This window comes from Orcinus orca, chromosome 6, assembly GCF_937001465.1.
Source record: "Orcinus orca chromosome 6, mOrcOrc1.1, whole genome shotgun sequence".
In the NCBI taxonomy this organism is placed as follows: Eukaryota; Metazoa; Chordata; class Mammalia; order Artiodactyla; family Delphinidae; genus Orcinus; species Orcinus orca.
Genome location: NC_064564.1, coordinates 33,159,745 through 33,183,572, shown reverse-complemented (window position 1 = coordinate 33,183,572; position 23,828 = coordinate 33,159,745). Strand labels below are relative to the sequence as shown.

Sequence of the window (23,828 nt, the reverse complement as noted above, 5' to 3'; positions counted from 1 at the left end):
TAAACAACATGCAAGATCAGATAGGTTATTTCAGCAGAGAGATATAAACTATAGTAAAATTTAAATGCTGGATATAAAAAACACATACAATAAATGAAGAATGCCTTCAAAGGGATTATCAGTATACTTGATACCACTGAGGAAGGACTCAGTGACATTGAAAAGAGAGATAGAATATATACACACACTTTTATATATATTTGTAGAATATATACACACTTTTATATATATTTGTATCTGTGTATGCTTCAATACAGTATTTGTATTAGTGACCCAGAGATGATACAAAAGTACACAGAAAACATGGTTTGACTTTGTTGAAAAAAGACAGCTTAGTAACAATGGCCTTTCCTATATGCGCATGTCAGGAGGTAGCAGGAGAAAAGGAATGAGGTATAGGATTCTGAATTTTCAGATACTTCCTGTAAAAGGTTTACTTGTTATGAATATACATGTGGCAAATCATAGCTGATATCAGAATAGTTACTAAGGGGTACATAATTCTATTACAGTGCAGTTGACTTCCAATGTGCATACAAAACAAACATCTAAGTGGCATGCACACTCACATAGACACACATAGAGAACTCAAAAATATTCACATACATTCAACACTGCAGTTTATGCAATTTCTTTCTTATTTTTAAAAATCTTATGCTAGTGAATATCTATGAACCAATATTGTTATATTTCATTAACTGTCTTAATATTACATATGAAATAGTTTTTATATAACATAAAGGCTATTATTTACCTTTCTCAAATTGATAAAATTTCCCCTTATTACAAACTCTGAGAGATATTAAACTTTGATGACTCACTGAAAGCTTTCACACATTCACAGCTCGATTATCAGATATTTAATGAGATATCATTTTTTGGGTAAAGGATTACCTATATATGTTGTAATGTTAAATATCTTCCCCTGATACTTACCTGACCAAGGAGGAAGAGTTGTGGGTAAAAACTATGGTCATTCAGGATGTTGTCAGGGGGTTTTCCTGTGTGATATTTCTGATACACTACACTGAGTTCACATGTCCACAGAAATCACATTCACAGGCTTTGTTAACTGAGGGTTGGTGAGTAAATATCAGTATTAAGTATACCCAAACTGTTGAAGCCCAGCAGAGAACAAGTTTATTTCATCACAGCAAAATGTCTGTGTACATGCAGAAGAAAATTTCATTCAACAGTCACTCTTTGGCCCTGTTTCTTTCTACTTTGTACTCTTTCATCTTCCGTGCATGAGCCCCTTTGGTTTTGCTGGTGATAATCTCCACTCCATTCTGACAAGGGACAGAAGAAAACATTAAGAATTTGAGAGGTGTATTTAGTAAGACCTGTCATTGACTTCTACATTTCACTATCCAGAGGTTAAAAATATGATCTCATTTGGATGACAGAGTAGTTGAGAAATTTAGACTAGGTGTGGCATGAGAAAAAAGGAAATGGTCATTGGTGAACAATTAATAGTCATTATATGTCATATAGTTATTACCCTGTGTTAGTCAAACTGAGGGGTGACTTACAGTAGGATTCCCCACATCCATTACCCTGATTTCTTGTCTGTTCTCATATACTGTGAGGTCTCTATGTATTTTCTGCTTTACTGAGAAAGCTGGCTTTTGGCTAAAGGTTATCTCACATTTATTACATTCTCAATTTTCTCACTGTTTGATTTCTCTGATGATGAATGAATTTTGATTTCTCTGATGATGAATGAATTTTGATTGCTGGGACAAAGTTTTGAAATTTTCATTACATTCCCAGGGTTCTCCTGCAGTGTGAGTTTTCCAAGGATTGAATGCACAGAGTATTTCTTGTATCCATTATCTTTATAGAGTTTCTTTGCTGAATTGAATTCTCTGATCTACAATGAGGACTGCACTCAAGATGAGACTGCCTGTGTAAAATATATTCCAAGAATTTCTCTCTTGTGTAAGTTCTCTGATGTTTAGTGAAAGCTGTTATCTTGCAGAGGAACTTCCAAGTGTTCATTATATTCATAGGGGTTCTCTCCTACATGTTTTATTTTGTATTGCGAGACTTGATTTCCAGCTCAGAGCTTTTCCATATTCATTACATTTATATGTTTAGTTCTCTGTGTGGGCTTTCTGATGTTCTCTAAGGCTTGATTTCTGGCTGAAAGTTTTCCCACATTTATCACATTTATAGGGTTTCTCCCCAGTGTGAGTTCTCTGATGTACTCTGAGGTTTGATTTCTGGCTGAAAGCTTCTCCACAGTGATTACAATTATAGGGTTTCTCTCCTGTGTGAGTTCTCTGATGTTTTCTTAGGACTGACTTCTCACTGAAAGCTTTGGCACATTCACTACATTCATAGGGTTTCTCCCCTGTATGAGTTCTCTGATGTCCTCTGAGATTTGATTTCTGCCTGAAAGTTTTTCCACACTCATCACATTTATAGGGTTTCTCCCCAGTGTGAGTTCTGTGATGTACTCTGAGGTTTGATTTCTGGCTAAAAGCTTCCCCACAGTGATTACATGTATAGGGTTTCTCCCCTGTGTGAATTCTATGATGTCCTCTGAGTTGTGATTTCTGACCGAATGCTTTCCCACATTGATTACATTTATAGGGCTTCTCCCCTGTATGAGTTCTATGATGTTTTCTTAGACCTGACTTCAGTTTGAAAGCTTTCCCACATTCATCACATTTATATGGTCTTTCTCCTGTGTGAGTTCTCCGATGATTCCTTAGGCCTGACATATGGCTGAAAGATTTTCCACATTCATTACATTCAAAGGGTTTCTCTCCCGTGTGAGTTCTCTGATGTACTATGAGGATTGATTTATAGTTGAAAGATTTCCCACATTCATTACATTCAAAAGGTTTCTCTCCTGTGTGAATTCTCTGATGTATTCTTAGGCCTGACTTTGCACTGAAAGCTTTCTCACATCCATCACATTTATAGGGTTTCTCTCCTGTGTGAGTTCTCTGGTGTTTTCTTAGGCGTGACTTCTCACTGAAAGCTTTCCCACATTCATGACATTCATAGGGTTTCTCCTCTGTGTGACTTTTCTGAGGCTGAATCAGGCATGAAGTCATAGTGCAGGATTTTCCACATTCATTACACTCATAGGGTTTCACTGTTATTTGAGTTCTCTTATGTACATTGAAAGTTGACTGGTAAGCCAATGATTCTGTACATGTGCCATAGTCAGAGGACTGGTCTATTGTGTGAATTCTCTGATGCACTTGGAGGGTTGAATTATGGCTGAAATTCTTTCCATATTCAAAGGGTTTCACCCCTATATGAATTTTTTGCTGTTCTCTAATGTGTAATTTTTGGCTGAAAGATTTCCCTTCTGCGTCAGTTCTTTGAGTGATCCTACTGAAATTATTTCTGTTTTTATCAATAGTATATTCATATTTATTAAACTCATAGTGACTCTTCTCCTCTGGATGATTGCTCTGAGAGATTATCAAGGTTGATTTATCATATTGGTTTTCCCCAAATTTACTGAATTTATAAGATTTCACTTTTGGGTGGGTATACTTAGATGTAACAAGGGCAGTCTTTTCAAGAAAATCCTTTCCACATTCATTATATTCAAAAGTTTGCTGTAAAGTCTGAATTGTCTGATGCTGAATAACTTTGTCTTTATGTCCAAAGGCTTTCACACTTTTACTATAAACAAAAGATTTCTCTCCAGTATTAGTTCTGCGATCCTTAATACTGAGGAGCCAATTCTCACATACATTAAGCTCATAAGCCTTCTTTCTTGAATACTGACAGTGTGGGGTCAATGAGCTAAGAAGCAAGTAAGTAGACCCTGTAGTGTCAAATTTACAAGGCATTGTTTCTGCAGGGAAAATGTTTATGTCCAGAGTACAGAGTTTTCTTGAAATTTCTTGCTCTGTAGTCAATGATTTGTTGACAAATAAAACTTGCCTCAAATGTTTGCCTTGGTTTTCTAGGCTCTCCTGTAAGAGTTCATCAGGTTGGGATTCTTCTAAAAGTGAGAAAATTAAAAATATTTAATGATATTTAACACACTTATTATGGAGTGAAATTTATATACATATCCCCCATTATGTATTTGACTCCTTGGTGTCTGGCTCAGTTTCCCAAAAATAAAGTAATTTCAAGTGTATATTCTCTCTTATTTTGTTGTTAAAAAAACTTTTTCTAGTGGAAAGAGAGGAATCTAGAAATGAAATTACATCTATATTTGGTATCTTAAAGTATAATTTTCAAAACCAGGTAGAGAAGAGGATATAAAGGAAAGGAACAATTAAAAAAGAAGAATATATTTGAGAGAGTTGAATCCTGGGAACAGATGAAACAAAGACTGAAATGAATTCAACAAGGATTCTGCACTAATTAGATAACAAAAAGTATCAATGGAGAATTGCTTTCAGTGGCTTTATGGAGATAGAGTTTGCATTAGGGAAGAACACCAGAGACTACATTCACAAACACAGATTACATTGATAACCATTAGTCTACATGATTCCAACTGGAGCTCCATTTTTCCATTCTACACATCAACACTAAAATAAATTTATCATGGGGAATTCCCTGGCAGTCCAGTGGTTAGGACTCAGCGATTTCACTGCCATGGGCCCAGGTTCAATCCCTGGTCGGGGAACTAAGATCCTGCAAGCCACGTAGTGTGGCCAAAGAAAAATTATCATGGCACCAACTTTCTCATGTTGAAAGAAATAATCAGAAACAGAAACATAAATGTATTGGTGGAAGTGAAAAAACTGATGAGAGTTAAAGTAATTTTTCCACCTATATTGGAGTCACCTCTCTTTCCTGGTTCTGGTGCCTTGGTATTATATTAGGGTTGTTCAATAGTGAGTCCCTCTTAATCATCAAATCTTTTAACTTTCCTCTTTTCAATTTGTTTACTCATTTCCCCCAAACCAGTCATGCCCTGTCCAATCCTTAATTCTATTTTCCATCTATTTTTCCACATATCTAGTTTTTATTCACTGTAAGAATCTTAAGGATCATATGTTTCAAACTGGCCCTAGAAACCCTACAAGTATCCTTTATATTTATTTACCATAAATTTCCTGTGCATATTTAATTGCTATTGTCCTCCTGATACCCACGCTCCATGCAAAAATGTCTGTGACTCACAATTTTTAAAGTAAATAACCATCACTGAAATCAGGAGGCATCATAAAACTGATGGCAAATCCATAGTTAAATGAGCAGCATCTTCTCTCTTGGTTGTACCTAAAATAATGGCTCACCATTTAATCAACAGCATCTTACATAATATAAAATATGTTTATGTAGCTTTGCTCACCTTTCCAAAATAAAACCCTCACTGTGATATACTTTGCATCTCTCTGTAATATAAATTTAGTGGTCCATAAAAAGCTCCATGCATAGGAATTACCTAGAGAGTTCTTTTACTAATATAAGGGTTCAGATCCAGCAACACCTACATTAGATGATTCAAAAGTCCCAGAAATTTGACTTGGGCATTTACATTTGTGGATTGTGTTTTCTGAGTGAATCAGTATGAAATGCCTCTCTCCACCTGACTTTGGAATCAGCGTACAATGTTATTAAAAAATATTTATCATGTGACAAATACCCAGAAAGGAAGAGTGAAACAGAGACCATTCTTTTTGGGACATTATAATCCAGGTGAGGAAAGGAGCTCATTCAGTAACTATATGCTACCTGACACAGAATCTCACTTTCTTTTGACACATCCATCAAATGGGCTGAGTTTACAAAAGTAAGAGAAAAAGTATAGGCTAAAGTATTCCAAGATTATATTATAGAAGTAGGAATCTGAGCCCAAACTTAAAATGAGTAATAGTGCTTTCTTCTCTTTTTCTAGCTGAGGTTAGCTATTTTATTTGCTTTTGTTCCAAGAACCACCTTTTGTCTTTATAACGTTTTATAACTATAATGTTTTATCTTTATTACATTTTTTGCTTTGCTTAGTTTTCTTTTAAAACTTTATTGCTTTTAAAAATAAGTATATGAGGCTAAAATTGTTTCCTCTAAGCACCATTTCATCTATAGTGCAAAGAGTCTAATGAACATGTTTTTCATTAAAAAATAATTTCTGGATATTGTACAGTTTTAACTTACTCTTTTATAAAATAGGTTTTTAAAGATATATATTCATTATTAATTTTAAGATAGAGGGATTTAAAATTTTCTCATATTGTTTGCAATTTATAGTGTTATTTGACAATAATATCTTTACTTTGTAGAATTTGCCTAAAATACTTTTACATTTTGTCAATGTTCCAAGGTCATTTAAAAGGAGGTTTATTCTTTGTTTTCAGAATAGTTATGTAGTGTGTTTGCATAGCTTTGTTTTCAGAACATAATAGATTCATTTTATAAAATATGCTATTTATAATGTCTAGACCAGAGGTTGGTAAACTTTTTCTGTAAGAGGCCAGAGAGTAAATGTTTTAGGCTTTGCTGGTTATTCACTCTCTATTGCAACAATTCAACTCTGCCTTGTAGTTTGAATATGTAAACAAATGGATATTGCTGTGTTCCAATAAATGTTTCTTTACCAAAACAAGCAGTAGGCAGGATTTGAACTGTGGGCCATAGTTTGCCAAGCACTATTCTAGAGTCCACAGGCTACGGAATGAAATCAGAGAGGCATATTAAGGTTGACTATATCTAATGTGTTCCTATTTCTCCTTATAACTCTTGCAGTTTTTTGTTTGATGAATCCTGATGAATAACTTATTTGGTGTACTAATATTTTAAACTTTTATGTATCCTTTAAAAATTATCCTCTTTAGCATTATCAAAATGTCCTTTTTCTCACCTGTTTTTGACCTGAATTGAACTTTGAGATAAATAAACACTGTATGTTTATAGTCTTAACAACTCATGACTGTATTTTCAAACTTTCTAAATTATTTTCTAGGTGTATCTCTGATACAGTATGATAGCATTTTCTCTTAATAGGTGTATTAAGATCCATTTACATTGGTAGTTCATATGTCAGATATGTTTGTCTTACTCTATGTGTGTTTGCATAGCTTTTGTGCAGAAAATGTTTAACACAGCAGGCCTGAGACTGCTACCCTTAGAAAGGCCTGTTTACAAGATTAGCCCTTAGCTGGCATCTGGGAACTTAGATTTTGAGATGTTTCCCAAGATTCCCAGAACTGCTAAGAGGGACTCAATGAGCCTAAACTGTTTGTACAAACAATATATTTATGCTGAACACCTAGTTTCCATCTGAAAGCCTACAATTTTGATACATGCTAGACAGAGGGTGCTTACATGAGCAGCCCCCAGTGAAAACTCTGGGCACCTCATCTCAAATGAACTTTCCAGGTACATATTTCACATGTGTTGTCACACCTGGTTTTCTCTCAACTTTGCCCCATGCACCTTTTCTCTTTGTTGATTTTGATTTGTATGGTTTCACTGTATAAATCTTAGTTATGAGTATGCCTATATGCTGAGTCCTCCAAGGTGAGTTAATGAACCTGATGATGATCCTGGGGACCCTTGATATACAGCTTTATAAGAAACTTTTCTAGTAACAGATCTGTTTTCTTTGCTCTGTCAAACGTAAACAATAAGGAAGGTTGCAGTTTGCTCTAGTTTTTATGCTTTCTAATTATACTATGCAATCATCTATTTACTTTGATTGTATATAGTAATTTATTATTATATAATGATAAAATTTGATTATTTCTCTCTTCTGATCTGTTTACTCCCAATTTTAGTTGTTTTATTAACTTTTCTTTGTTTTTATATTTTTACTGTTAAATATACAACCATTACTTAATTTTTCAGCTTCAAAGGGTACACTTAGCTCCCATTTTTTAAAGATGAGAATATCAACATACTTACATTACATTCCTTTCTTTAGTTGTCCCCCTTCTACTTTTTAGTAGATCTATTATTTCTAATGTTTCAAATGTGAAGGCCTCTAATGGGAGAGTGCTGAAAAACATTTCAAACTGCTCACTTCTAGGTGATCACTTTGGATCTAATTTTCTTGGATGCCTTCTGCCAGTATTCAATAACTCACCTGGGGAACTTCTGTTTACAAATTCTTTCTCTAATAACCATGGATCTTCTCCTTGTTCCAACATGAAAATCAGTTCTGGTTTTGTAAAGCAGTACCCTGTAAAAGGGAAATACTTTAGCACTTGAGTTAGCTGCATAGGTTTTACTGTTTCTGAATGTGAAGAAAGGTATAGCTTCAGAAGTGGTACATTGAGGGTGCTTGCTAGAATTTTTTGGGGGGGGGGCAGAAATGACAGCAAAAAACATTTTCTTACACTCATAACGGATCCCTCTTCTTAAACCCTTAAGTCACAAGCCTAAATAACATTAAGTTCTAAAATAGTCAATGTCTGTGCTTCAAATGAGGTTTCGTAAGGACCAATTTCATAGCTGACCATAATGGAGTAAAAGGAACTGATTTACCCTTCATATCAGACACCTAAAAAAAACCATACGAACTATATGAGATGGGTTTTAGACTTTGGAAAACAGGCAGTACAGACAGGGATACTTGAGAATAGAGAAACAAATGAGGTGAGCCCTGTGCTTATCACAGCTTATTGCTTGGAAAGTTTTCAACCCATAATGCAAAAAGAGATCACCAAAACAGAGCCTAGCTGATTCAGTAAGTTAAGGCAACAGAAGTGGATTTTAAGGAAGTCATGAAAACTAGAATTTGTAAAATAAAATACAAGAGAAGAAAGATACAGTGTATTTCTCTATCTGATATGCAGAAGGATCTCCTGAGTACTTGGAAGTGTAAGGAAAACACTTGAGGTTGGGGGGAAGACCAGTGAAAAAAGAGTAGCCTGAAGTATTACCAAAGCACACAGAGAGGTAGGAACTTCTGTTTCTGTTAGCCAGCGTAGAAAAACTTCCTAATCCATGGCCACTTGGGTAGAATAACCAGAAGGGTATTTATTGACTTGGTAGAGGAGCCAAATTAGTCCAAGAGTAAAGTGAGCTCTGAATCCAATATAACAAAGCTTAAAGCAAACCTTGAAAGGATCAAATTAATTCCAAGTAATTTAACTACATTCCAGAAAAGGCCTCAAAAGATTTAAAATAATACAACAAAACTAGCACCTAACAATATAAAATCCACAACATTTAGCCTTCAATAAAAAATTACTAGGTATGAATAAAAGGGATATATGACTGTACTCAAGGAGAAAAATCAATCAGTAAGCCACAAAGTAAGAAATGACACATATAAAATTAATAATCAAGGCCATTAAAACAGTAAACATACTCCATGATGAGAACAGAAAGGGAATTTATTAAAAAAAGAAGTTCCTAACTGAAATTTTAAATATGAAGAATATCTGAAATGAGAAAACAAACCAAACAACAAACAAAAAAACACTGGATAGGATTAATAATAGTATATATACCACATAAGGAAGGCTAAATGATCTAAGGTAGACAGATAACTTTAAAGTATAGAAATAAAAACTATGAAAGAAGAAACCCACAGTGAATAAAGACTGGAAAATAATAAACAGAGTTATTTCTGTGACCTGTGGGATAAAGTTATGTAACGTGTAATTAGCATTTCAGAAGGAAAAATGGAGGATGGAAAAAATAAGGGGCAAAGGTTCAATTTTTGAAGAAGTGTATAAACCAACGGATCCAAGAAGCTAACTGAATGCCAAGGAGAATAAACATGAAGAAAATCACACCAAGATACATTAAAATTAAATTGCTAAAACCAGTGATAAAGAGAAAATATTCAATAGATAGTGAAAGACATAATATGTACAGAGAAAAAAAAAGAATGAATGTCTACTTCTTGTCAGAAATTATACAAGCCAGGAGACTATGAAGTGACAATTTTAAAGTACTGAAAGCAAAAAAGTCAACCTAGAATTTTATGCTTGGCAAATATGTCATTTTCAAACAAACAAAAATTGAAAGAATTATCACCAACTGACATGTGTTACAGGAAAGTTAATTCTCTAAAAGAAATTTTTTAGACAGAAGAAAAATGCTATCGGGTGGAAATTTGGATTAATACATAGAAAAAAAAGCACCATTATCTGGAAACAAGAGGATAAAAATAAACTTTTCTCATTCTCAGAACTCTCTTAAAAAATAATAAATTGTGTTTTAAAACAATAATGTACTGTAGGAAATGGGAACTAGCGAGAGTTGGGAATGTTAGGGATTTTAAAACTTATGTAGATCAGGCATGCAGAGCTGCTGAGGAATTTGTCAATATTTACTATGAGACAATGGACAAAAGAAGATGGGCACTAACCAGGCTCTATCTGGACAAGGCCACTTTAATATGTAATGGAAATGTTACAGGACTGGAAGCCCTAATTTTTTTGAGATACTGCCTTCTAGTGAGTTCCAGGTCAATATGTTAGATTGCCAGCCAGTTCATGAGCAAGCTACTCAGGCCCAGATTACAGTTCTTGTGACCAGTGGAACTGTGAAGTTTGATGGAAACAAACACTACTTCAACCAGAACTTCCTGCTGACTGCCTAGTCTTCTAACAATACCGTGTGGAAGACTGCAAGTGACTGCTTCCATTTTCAAGATTGGGCTAGTAGTCAAAGGGGGCAAAAGTCCATTCAATTTTGGTCCATTAGTTCCAGCAACAGAAATTTATGTGAATTAATTAATTTCATTGTAGAAGCACTAAAAACTAGTATGTGCTGAAACTAAATTTCTTTAATATGTTTTTTATTTCTAGCAGCACCTTTTCTAGCAGCTGCCAGTTTGAACTGTTGCCCTTAAGAGTTTTAATGCTAGTTTTCTACATGCCTTTTATAAGTTTCACTAATGACATTCTTACAGTAATATTAAAGCTATGATCTCTGTACTAACATACTCACTGTGAGCCCGGCATATCGCAAAAATGAAATCCTTTTATTGTACTGTCTATGGGATATCAGCACAATGTAACCTCTCTGGGAGGATGTGGAGGTTTTTTTTTAATTTATTTAGTTAATTTTGTAGTACAACATGTACCTATTTTTGGTAAACAGTGGTAATGCAGTTTTAATATAAGGCTTTTTCAATCAGTTCAATGAACACATTACTAATTTAGGTTTACATAACTACTCTGACATACTAGAATCTCACATAGAGATGTTCAATCGTCTTTTTATGTTAAGAAATGCAGGTTCTTTAAATGTCGGCTTGTTTTCCTATGAAGTGAATTGATCTACTAGAGAGGTGTAAAATGTTCTGGATTGATACCTGAGTGCTGAATACACTCAGTGGCTTAAAAGCAAACTTCTTAAAAACATTTTTCTTGGCAGCTCCAGGTCTGTAACTTTAGGTAGTGAATGGTAGGTAGTAGGACTAATAGCTCTAATGGGAGAATGTGGAGTGAGAACTGTAGAGATCACAGGTTGGCCAAAAGTAAGGCAGGGTATCAAATGGTATACTTTTGGTACTTGTTTTCTACCTCCTAAAAATGTAGCCTAATTTTAGGATTTAAGCCATTAAGGTAATAAGTATCCTTACCAAATGGTCATGAATGTCACTTTTGTTCTAAGAATTATTTTTTAAGGTTTTTCCAATTCACCTCATGCTTATCACCAATAAATGTCTCAATTTATTCAAGAACTTATGGGGGTAAAATGTCAGCAATAAGCTTGATCCTGCAGCAGGGTCTGACAGGAAAGTTGGAAACAAAGCCATCGCTCTCTCTTTGGGGTCCTTCTAAGTCTTCCACATGAACTTCAGACCAAAAGTCTCATATGTACTACCCACCCCCAAAGTGAGTGATTTGTTCCCTGTGTTTACACTGTCAACTGCACAATCTTTTTACTAAAGTTAAAATCATCTAATCTCATCATTTCTTCTTCCATATGGCATTGAGCAAATAAATCTGTTATAAAACATGTTTCTGTTATGTGGCTAACACTTTGTCTTTTTAGAGAAAATAAAGAACAGCAGATCTTCATAAGCCCACATACTTCAAAAGAACCAACTGATTGATTTTACATCTCAACATCTAAAGAAAAATAAATCTAGCTTTGTTTTTGGTTAAACTTTAAGTGTCTTTCCATTTTTGAATTTACTGTTTTCATGTTTTTACACTAGATGTGCCAGCTTTGTTTCTACAATGCAGCTCAAAGTTAATGTTTCTTGCCACTTAATTTGAAAATCAGTGATTCATTTACTCTTGTCCCAAACTACACATTACATTTCTGATATATTAACAAAATAGAATTAAGTAGGAGAAGGGGATGGAACTGATTTTAGACCACACCTTCTTGTAGTACTGACTAAAACTTACACATTATATTCTACACAAAGTGAGTTTATATTTTAGATTGGCTTTTTAAAACCACAGCTTTAGCAGCAACAATCAGATTGCCCAAACACTGCCCTTTCCCTTAAGGAGAACAGTCTCAGGTAAAAGCTGGATATAACTAGCAATAACGGAATTGAGTTGTTGTATACTGCTCATGAATTGAATGTTTTACGACTTGTATATGTATTGCTTTTTCCAAATTTGGAAAAATTTCAGCCATGTTTTTGAAAATTTTTTTAGCCTTTCCTTTTCTGACTCCAAAGACACAAATGTTAAGAGATTTTGTTGTAGACCCATAGTTCCCTGATGTTCTGTTCATCTGTATTCTATTTTGTTTTTCCTCTGTAATGATTGAGCCATTTCTATTGTTCCCTTATAAAGTTCAGTGATGTTTTTCCCCTCTTTCCTCTCCATTCTGCTGTGCACATGCACTGAGGTGTGTGTTTTTTAAATAAATGTTTTATTTTAGAATAGCTTCAAATTCACAGAAAAGTTGCAAAGAGAAAGGAGAATTCCTGTATAACCTGCACCCAATTTACCCTACTGTTAATATCTTACATTACTAGCAGATTTGTCATACCTATTAATATAATATTGATACATTATTAAATAGAATCTGTACTTTATTCAGATTTCCTTGTTTTTTTTTTTAACCTAATCATTTTTTTTCCTGTTCCACAATTCCATCCAGGATACCACATTACATTTAGTTATCATGCCTCTTTAGCCTCCTCTAGACTGTAAGTGATCATCTTTTTTGGTAATCTTGCCAGTTTAGAAGACACTGTAAAAAGGTCCTTCAGTTTGGGTTTGTCTGATCTTTTTCTCACAGTTAAAAATGGGGTTGTATTTTTGGGAGAAAGACCACAGTGGTAAAATGACTGTCATTCTTACCCCACCTTATCAAGGGTACATGCTATCAATATGACTTATCATTGATGAGAACCTGGTTGAGGTAGTGTGTGCCAGGATTCTCCAATGTAAAGTTACTCCCCACCCCCACCCCTATGCATACTGTACTCTTTATTTTTTTTAATTTTTAAGTTTTTAATTTTTGGTCGTGCGGCATGCAGGATCTTAGTTCCCCGACCAGTGACTGAACTCATGCCCCCTGCAGTGGAAGTGTGGAGTCTTAACCACTGGATCACCAGGTAAGTCCCCATATTGTACTCTTTAGAAGGAAGTCACTAGGCACAGCCCACTAAACGGGTGGGGAATTCTGCTCCACCTCCTTGAAGGTGGAGCAGTTACATAAATTATTAGTAATTCTGTGACAGAGATGTTTCTGTTCTCTCCCATTTATTTATTTACTTAATCACATATCAGTATAGACTCATAAGTAATTTATACTTTATGTTATAAACCAACACTATATTATTTTACTGCTCAAATTGTTGCAGCTTTGGCTATTGGGAGCTCTTTCAGTTTGGCTCCTATGTTCTTTGACATACCCCCATCATTCTGTTTTTGAGTATTTCCTTAAGTTCCTACATACTCATCTTCTATGTTCCATGCCCCCAGAACCAGCCACTTCTCCATAGTTGCTTACTTTTATTGGAGAATTGTACTAGAAATTACTTATAGATCTATTTCATTTTCTATTTCTTTACAATTTTGTTTTGGAAAACAATGGGTTTCTAGGAATCTGACCATTTCATCTATGTTGTCCAATCTGCTGGCATATAATTACTCATAGTATTTCCATAATTATTTTATTTCTGTGGAATTGGTAATACTGCCTCACTTTCATTTCTGATTTTAGTTAATTTGAGCCTTCTTTTTTTCTTATTCAATCTAGCTAAGGTTTGTGCATTTCATTACCTTGTCAAAGAACCAACTTTTGGTTTCATTGATTTTCTCTACTGTTTTTCTATTATTTATTTTATTTATTTCTTTTCTAATCTATATTATCTTCTTCCTTCTGCTGGCTTTAGGTTTAGTTTGCTCTTCTGTCTCTCAGTTCCTTAAGCTGTAAAGTTAGGTTATAGATTTGGGATCTTTTTTTCTTGTTCCGTATATGTGTTTACAGCTACAAATTCCCACCTTAAGTGTTACTTTCACCATATCCCATGAGTTTTGGTATACTGTGTTAACATTTTTACTCTCTCAAGGTATTTTCTAATTTCCCATATGATTTCTTCTTTGACTCATTGGTTTTTAAGAGCATCTTATTTTCTATATATTTATGACATTTCATTTTCTGTTAATGATTTCTTGGTTTCATTAATTTTGATTGGAACAGATACTACATATGATTTCAGTCTTTTAAAATGTGTTAAAACTTGTTTTGTGATCTATTCTAGAGAATGATTCATGTGCACATAAGAAAAAAATGTGTAGTCTACTGAACTTGGGTGGAGTCTTCTATATATCTGTTAGGTTCAGTTGGTTTATGATGTTGTTCAAGTCCTTTACTTAATTTTCATCTGGTTGTTTATTCCATTATTGAAAGTGGAATATTGAAGTGTTTACTACTGTAGAATTGTATGCTTTTCTCCTCGATTCTGTCAATGTTTGCTTCATATATTTTGAGACTCTGATGTTTGGTACATATATGCTTATACATTCTTTTTGGTGGATTGACCCTTTTATCAATATATAATGTCCTTTTCTGTCTCTTGTAACCATTTCTGACTTAAAGTCTACTTTGTCTGATAATAGTATAGCCTCCCTTACTGTCTTTTGGTTACTATTTGCATAGAATAACTTTTCCCATCTTTCATTTTCAATCCAAATGTGTTTTTAGATCTAAATTAAGTCTCTTATAAGACAGAATAGAGTTGGATCAATTTTTTAAAAATTCGTTCTGGCAATCTCTACCTTTTGATAGAATTAATCCATTTACACTTAAAGTACTTACTGACAAGTAATGACTTACTTCATCTACTTGGCTACTGGTTTCTGTTATGTATTATAGTTTTTTTGGCCTCATTTCCTCCATCACTGGCACCATTTGTGTTTAGTTGATTTTTTTGTCCTGATATATTTTGATTTCCATCTCATTTCTGATTATGTATATTCTGTAGAATTTTTATCACGGTGTTTATATACATAGCTATAACAATTTAAATTGATGTCAATTTAATTTCAATCATAAAAAAACTCTAGAGCTCTATCCTCTACCTTTATGTTACTGATCTCACAAATTAAACCTGTATAATTGTGAGCCCAATAACATAGATTTATAATTATTTTTATGTATTTGTTAAATTTTGAAGAAAAAAAAGTGTTGCTATATACCAAATTTAAAATAATACTGGCTTATATATTAGTCCATGCCTTTGTCTTTACTGGAGATGCTAGATGCTAGTCACCATCTAGTATCCTTTCATTTCAACCTGAAGAACTCCCTTTAACATTTCTTATAGGGCAGCTCCGGTGGTAATGAACTATCTCTGACTTTGTTTATCTTAGAATTTCTTAATTTTCCCCTCAATTTTAAAGAACCATCTAATGGATATAGAATTCTCATTTGACATTTCATTTCTTTCAGCACTTTACATATATTATCCCACTGCCTTCTGGTCTCCAAAGTTTCTGGGGAGAAATAGGGTGATAATTGTATTCAGGGTCCCTTGTAAGTGATGAGTCACTTCTCTCATTGCTTTCAAGATTTTCTGTATGTACTGTGACAGAGTATGTGCCTCAGTTTTGGTCTTTTGGGGCTTACACTTGCAGTTCATTGAGCTTGTTGGATTTGTAGATTCATGTATTTCATCAAGTTTGGAGTTTTTAGCCATAAGTTTTTCAAATAACTTTCTGTTCCTTTTTCTCTCTTCTCTTTCGGGACTCATGTATTCATTGTCCCTCTTGAAGGTATCCCACAAGTCTTTTGGTCTGTTCACTTTTCCTCATTCTTTTTCCTTAGTGATTCTCAGATTAGGTAATTTTGACTATCCTATCTTCTAGTTCTTTTTCCTGTCTTTTTGTCTCTTGTTGAAGTCCTATAGTGAATTTTTCATTTCAGATATTATACTTCTCAACTGCAGAATTTCTGTTTGGTTCCTTTTAATTTTTCCATCTTTTTGTTGTTATTCTAGTTTTATATTGTTTTCCTGATGTCCTTTAGTTCTTTTCCATGTTTTCTCTTAGCTCTTTGGTCATATATATATATATTTTTGTGGTACGCGGGCCTCTCACTGTTGTGGCCTCTCCTGTCATGGAGCACAGGCTCCAGACGTGCAGGTCCAGCAGCCACGGCCACGGGCCCAGCTGCTCCACGGCACGTGGGATCCTCCTGGACCGGGGCATGAACCTGCGCCCCCTGCATTGGCAGGCGGACTCTCAACCACTGCGCCACCAGGGAAGCCCTCTTTGGTCATATTTAAGTTATCTTAAACTGTTTGTCCAGAAAGTTTAATGTCTGGGTCCCTCAAGGGTGGTTTTGCCTGTCAAAGAATTTTGTTCCTTTCAGTGAGCCATGTTTTCCTGTTTCTTTGTATACCTTGTGATATTCTGTTGAAAATTGGGCATTAGACTATTATAATGTGGCAACTCTGGAAATCAGATTCTCCTCTTCTCCAGGGTTTGCTGATTTTAGTTTTTTAACTGTTGGACACTGTAGTAGTTCATCTGTCTTGAGACTTTTCCAAACTATTTTCTTGTAAAGTCAATTGCTTGTAGTGTGTGATCACTGAACTCTCCATTCCTTTAGTTCATGCTAAGTTCATGAGAAATATTAGTCTATAGTTTTCTTTTAGTTTTCTCATTGCGTATTAGAATTCTAGGCTCATGAAATGGTGGGGAATTCTTCCCTGCTCTTTACCTTCCTTGAAGAGTTTGTATAGAATTGGTGTTATTTCTTAAAAGTTTGGTAGAATGCACTGGTGAAATCATCTAGGTCTGGTGTTTTCTTTTTTAGATGGTTTTAAACTCTAAATTAAATTTCTTTTATAGATATAGAACTACTCAGGTTAGTTATTTTGTCACAAATACATTTGGAAGTTTGTGTTTCAAGGAATTGGTCTATTTTGTCCAAATAATCAACTTTATGGGCACAGAACTGTTTGTAGTATTATACTTTTAGTGACTAAGGGATCAGCAGTGCTGACTGCTCTTTCATAACTGGTATTGGTAACTTGTGTCTTTTCTCTGTTAGCCTAGGTAGAGATTAATCAATTTATTGAGCTTTTCAAAGAACTCATCTTGTTTTAATTTTCTCCATTCTTTTCCTATTTTCAATTTCACTGATTTATGCTCTAATTGTTATTGTTTCCATTTTCTGCTTGCTTTAAGTTTAATTTCCTTTTTCTAGTTTCCTAAGGTGGATACTTTGGTTACTGATTTTAGATCTTCTTTCCTATTATGTGCGCTTAGTGCTATAAACTAACTTCTGAGTATTGCTTTAGTTGCAACTCATTTCATTTTAAATGAAAAATTATTTTTCATTTAAAAAAATTCTCAAAATTTCTCTTGTGATTTCTTATTTGATCCATGCATCATTTAGAAACGTGTTGGCTAATTTCCAAATATTTTGAAGTACTCCAGCTATCTTTCTGTATGTGATTTCTTATCTACTTCTGGTGTAGTCTGAGAACATATTTTTAATTTCTATACTTTTAAATTTGTTAAAGTGTGCTTTTTGGTCTAGAGTCATTCTATTTTGGTTAACATTTCATGTATACTTGTGAATTAAGTGTATTCTCTTGTAGTTGGAATAGTCTGTGTGTGTGTGTGTATATTCACACAAATATATGTGTGTGTGTGTGTGTGTGTATATTCACACAAATATGTGTGTGTGTGTGTGTGTGTGTGTGTGTGTGTGTATCAGTAGATCCAAATTGGTTGATAGTGCTGTTCAGGTCATCTATATCCTTACTAATTTTATGCCTTCTTGATCTATCAATACTGACAGAGCAGAGTTTAAGGCTCCAACTCTAATAGTGGATTTGCCTATTTCTCTTTCCAGTTCTATCAGTTTTTTCCCCCTGTATTTTGAATTTGTTGTCAGGTACATAAATGTTTAGGACTGTTATGTCTTCTTTAGAGAATTGACCTCAGTATGCAATGTTTCTCTATCTTTGGTAATCTTCCATGTTTTGAAGTATACTTTGTCTGAAATTAGTATACTTACTTCAATTTTCTTTTGTTTGGTGTTAGCATGGCATATTTTTCTATTTCTCTTTATTTTTAAGCTATCTGAGTCTTTGTGTTTAGATTACCCTCTTGTAGCCATTCATTTTATATGAATCCATTTTATTTCTTCTCTTAGTGTATCATTTACACTTCTTTTAAAATCTTTTTAGTGGTTGCCTAGTGTTTACAGTATACATTTTAAAGTAATCTACATCCACCTTACAATAACACTATAACATTGCCACTTCACATGTAGTGCATGCACCTTATAACAGTGTATTCCCTATGGTCTTTGCCATCCCTTGTGCTACTGCTGTCATTAACTTATCCATATGCTATAATCACCTAATACCTTGTTACTGTTGTTTTCAATTGCATCCTGAACATTCTAAGCATTGTTATGTGACTGGATCTTCTTTATCTTCTGTTATAGCAGGCTTCCTCTGACACTGTGGCAGCTGGAGAGGGAAATACTGTTTCTCACTGCCACGTGAGGTTTGAAGTCTAGGTTCTCCACTTGGCCTCTCTGGACACCATGGGGTAGGGACTGGACCCACTTTTTGCTGCTAGTCAGTGCTGAAAGTCTTGGTTCCCCATCAGGCCTTTTCTGCCATCACCCTATTAGAAAGGTGGAGTGGTACCTTGTTACAGCAGAATGAGGGATGTCAGTCTTTACTAATGGAGGTGGGCTTCACTTTTTTCCATGGTGTTTTAGCTGAGGTAGGGCAGTTTTCTAAAATTTTCTGTGTTTCTATGCTGCTCCTTTCCTTTTCCCTGTCTAGAGGAAACAGCCTTTACTTGGGCTTTTTTTGCCTGTGCCCATTGGTGTTTCTGGGTTGCTTGTTTTATACAGCACCCAAGCTCAAATATGTTAGACAAAAATAAAACTGAGGAAACTGTTTTTTCCTGGGTTCTGAGATCACTAGCCAGTCTGTTTCCTTCTCTCCACTGTCCAAAGTCTTATGTTTGTTTTATATATAATGTCTAGGGTTTTAGTTGTATTTAAGGGGAGGAACAGAGTATGTCTAATCAATCATATCTGAAACTATCAGTCTCCAGAATTTTCATACTTAAAAAACTGCTTTTAAATTTTTGTGTAACTTTTAAATATGTAAAACATTTATGTAGTTCAAAAATCCACACTGTATAAAAAGATATATTCAAAGGCTCATATCCATTCCTGTCCCCTCCATTCATTCCCTTCCTTCCCATTTTTATTACTTTCTGATTTTCTTCCAGTATTTCATTTTTGCAAATATAAGCAATTACATATATTCCTGTATTTCTTACTCAAAAGATAACTTTTAATACACACTGTTCTGCTTCTCTCTTTTTGACTTAATATATACTGAATATTACTCCTTACCTGTTTAAAAACTCTTCCTATACTATGGTTGCTTAACATTCATTTGTGGGTAGATGTAACCCAAGTTTAAGTCAACTAGTCAATGATGAACATTTGTGTTGTTGATGTTTTATCAACTATGCTATGATGAATGACCTTGTGTATGTATCATATTATACCTGTGCAGGTATAGCTTTAAGATAGATTCCTGGGGATGAGATTGCTGGGTAAAATCTAATACATCTGGAACTTTTTTTAGTGCCAAAAATGTACACTTATTAAAGGCAGATCTGATTGTGTTACTATTTTATTTAAAACCTTTAATGGCTACCCATTGCTTAAAAACTTCAGAATATGGCCTCAATATATTCTGTTGGTCCTCTTCCACATCTTATACCATATGTCTATCTTTTTCTTTTTTTATAAATTTATTTATTTATTTTTGGCTGTGTTGGGTCTTTGTTGCTTCTTGCAGGCTTTCTCTAGTTGTGGTGAGCGGGGGCTACTCTTCGTTGTGGTGTGCAGGCTTCTCACTTCAGTGGCTTCTCTTGTTGCAGAGCACAGGCTCTAGGCATGTGGGCGTCAGTAGTTGTGGATCACGAGCTCTAGAGGGCAGTCTCAGTAGTTGTGGTGCACGGGCTTAGTTGCTCCGTGGCATGTGGGATCTTCCCGGACCAGGGCTCGAACCTGTGTCCCCTGCATTGGCAGGCGGATTCTTAACCACTGCGCCACCAGGGAAGCCCCCATATGTCTTCTTGCTTTCTTCATTCCAGCCTCACTAATCTATTTTTAGGACCCTGTGCTCACTATCTTCTCTTCTACCAAGAATCTTGATGCCTGTTCTCTGCTTGGAATACTTACATTTTTTATTTCACTTCTTCCTACACTTTCCTTAGAGCTTTCCTCAAGCATCACTTTATTGTAACATTTCTTTTTGAGTTTGAAAAACTTTATAAAATAGTAAATAGTCCAGTGAACACCTCTCCTGATATATCCTTCATCCAGTATCAACAAATATCACACCTTTTTATTTATTTTTAGTTTTTTAGTTTTAGGCTGTGCTGTGCAGCATGCAGGATCTTAGTTCCCCAACCAGATATCTAACCCATGCCCCCTGCATTGGGGTCATGGAGTCTTAACCACTGGACTGCCAGGGAAGTCTCATATCACACCTTTTTTATGGAAAGATTTCATTGCACTCCCTAAAGTCAAGTACCGCTATTAGAGAAACTGCATTGCATATTTTTGCTTCCTGATGCCTATCAAATTTACAAAGTTACATTTGGTTATATAATTTAAGTTTCCCTCTCAAAATGTTGAGCTCCCTGAAAGCAGAGATGGACTGCATTTTGTTCACAATTACTTTTCTAGTGCTGAAGGAGAAATCTATAGCGCTAAATGATTACACTAGAAAACAGGAAACGTCCAAAACAGTCTCACATTAAGAAACTACAAAAGAGCACAACAAACCAACTTAAGCAGAAGGAAAAAAATAAAATGCAGAAATCAATGAAGTTAAAAACAGAAAAATGACAGAGAAAAATCAATGATAGAAGAAGCTGGTTGAAAAGAGCGATAAAACTGACAAATTTTATTTGAGAGAGAACAAATTATCAATATGATGAATAAAACAGGAATATAAATACAGATCTTACAGACATTAAAATGAAAACAAGAGAGTAGTATGAGCAACTCTGCACTTATAAATCTGACAAGTTAAATAAAATGGGCTAATTGCTAGAAAGAAAAGCAAAAATACCATAGTTCGTCCAATAGAGACAACTTAAAGAGTCTTATAACTATTAAGGAAACTGAATTTGTAAGTTAAAGCCTCCAGAAAGGATATCTCCAGGCCCAGGTGCTTTTGCTAGAGAATTCTACCAAACATTCAAAGAAGAATAAACAAAACTACACAATCTCTTCCAGAAAATACAACAGGAGGAAACATTTTCCAACTAATTTAATGAGGCCAGCATTATCCTTATATAAATCCTAGACAAACACAGTATAGAACTGTAGACCAATGTTTCTCATGAATAAAAATGAAAAACTACTTTAAAAATATTAGCAAATATAATTGAGCAATAAATAAAAAGAATTATATGACATGACCAAGTAAGGTTTATTCCAAGTATGCAAGGCTGGTTTACTATTTGAAAATCAGCCAGTGTAGTCTATCATGTTAATGGCGTAAATGAGAAAAACCACATAATCACAGCAGTAGATACAACAAAAGTATTTGACAAAATTCAATACCCATTCATGAAAAATACTCTCTGAAAACTAGGAATAGAGGAAACCTTCCTCAAGTTGATAAAGAATATCTGTAGAAAATCTGCTAACATCACTTGGTGAAAGAGAGAATGCTTTTCCTCTGAGGTTGGAAACAAGGCAAATGTGTCTGCTCTCATCACTCCTAAGAAAGTTCATCAAGGTCTCAGCATAAAAGAACAACATATAAAAATGTTTCTATAAACTAGCAAATAATAAGGAGACAGAAATTTAAAATACAGTAACATTTACAATTACTCAAAATAAAATATTGGGGTATAAATCTAACAAAACATGTATAGGACTTTTATGCTGAACACTAAAAAACACAGATGAAAAAAATCAAAGATATAAATAAATATATTAGGAACTTTGAATGGCAACACAGCAAAGATGGTAGCTTACAAAATTAATTTATATATTTTTAATATAATTCCTATCAAAAACCAAGCAAGCATTTAAAAAACATAATGACATTATTCCAAAATTTATATGTGAAGGCAAAGTAACTAGAATAGCCAAAACAATATTGAAAAATAAGTATAACATGGGAAGCAGTACTCTACCTGATTTAGAGAACCCAGAAAGAGATCCACCCAAGGACACCAAAATGATTTTTTGACAAAGTTGAAAAAGAAACTCAATGAAAGAAAGATATGGTACATGAACAAATGGATAGGTTAATAAATGATCTCAACTTAGGGACTTCCCTGGTGGTCCAGTAGCTAAGACTCCACGCTCCCAATGCAGGGGGCCTGGGTTCGATCCCTGCTCAGGGAACTAGATCCCACACGCTGCAACTAAGAGTTTGCATGCCGCAACTAAGAGTTTGCAAGCTGCAACTAAAGATCCCATATGCTGCAACAAAGATCCCACACACGGCAACGAAGATACCCAGTGCAGCCAAATAAATAAATAAGTAAATAAATATTTTAAAAAATGATCTCCACTTAAACTTCACTCCCTATAAAAAATTAACTCAAAATGTACCACAGATTTAAATATAATGTAAAATGATGTAATTTTTAAAATTTGGAGAAAACCACTGGACCAAGGACTTGGTGAAGTGTTCTTAGGTACACACGCCCATACAAAATCCAGATAAATTGGACTTTGTCAAAATTAAAAATTTAGGCTCTGCAGAAGACCTTATGAAGAGGATGAAAAACCAAGTTACCCCTTTGCAGCCTTTACCACCAAGTACCCCAAGAGATCTCACTGTTGCAACAGACACTTGCAAGTTTCTTCACTGAGGACACCTACGGTCTTTGCTTATGGTTATCTTAGCTGATGGGGGTGCCTGGAGCCCATGCTGCTACAATGCTCTAGAGCAGGAGATTCTATTGTGCTCCCTTTGGGGCTGGAGCCACTACAATCCCCCACCCCTCCCTGGCAACACCATGCACATGCTTGAGCTCTGGACTCTAGTGTTGCCACTGTGCATGCCTGTACTCTGACACCAAAAGGGACCCCCTTTGCTGAGACATCCCTCTGCAAGAAAAAAGGAGAGCAAGAGGAATCAAGCAACCTTTGCCAGCAAGAACCCTAGCAGTCCTTGCCCTTGCTGCAGATAACTGCAGCATTTACTGTCAAGGACCCCCATAGTCTTTGTGAATGCTGACCTCAGTTGATAGAGCTGCCTGAAGTCCACAACTGGCACCCAACCCAGCTGCCCCCTTCATATCATCCACAGGTGAAGGTCCTTCCCTACTGAATCTAGTCTGTGAAGTCTGGAAGAGGTAACTATTCCTTCACCAGCAAAAACATCAATGCAAAGTTACAAGGAACATGAGAAATAAAGGAAACATGACACCACCAAAGGAAAACAATGTATTTCCAGTAGCAAACTCCAAAGATATGGAAAT

At 35.0% G+C, this 23,828-nt stretch overlaps 1 protein-coding gene and 1 pseudogene across 1 annotated transcript in view; one reads left to right on the top strand and one right to left on the bottom strand.

Annotated features, from left to right (window-relative positions):
• Positions 1-1,123: 1,123 nt before the first annotated feature.
• ZNF782 (zinc finger protein 782) overlaps positions 1,124-23,828 on the bottom strand; it is a 64,330-nt gene continuing 41,625 nt past the window's right edge. The window contains exons 4-5 of the mRNA XM_049711504.1: positions 8,018-8,113; positions 1,124-3,976 (exon numbers count right to left, since the gene is read on the bottom strand). Coding sequence (XP_049567461.1) covers positions 2,097-3,976; positions 8,018-8,113 — 1,976 coding nt within the window. The 3' untranslated portion in view covers positions 1,124-2,096. The remainder of the gene's footprint in view (positions 3,977-8,017; positions 8,114-23,828) is intronic.
• LOC125964749 (NTF2-related export protein 2-like) lies at positions 9,886-10,663 on the top strand (annotated as a pseudogene).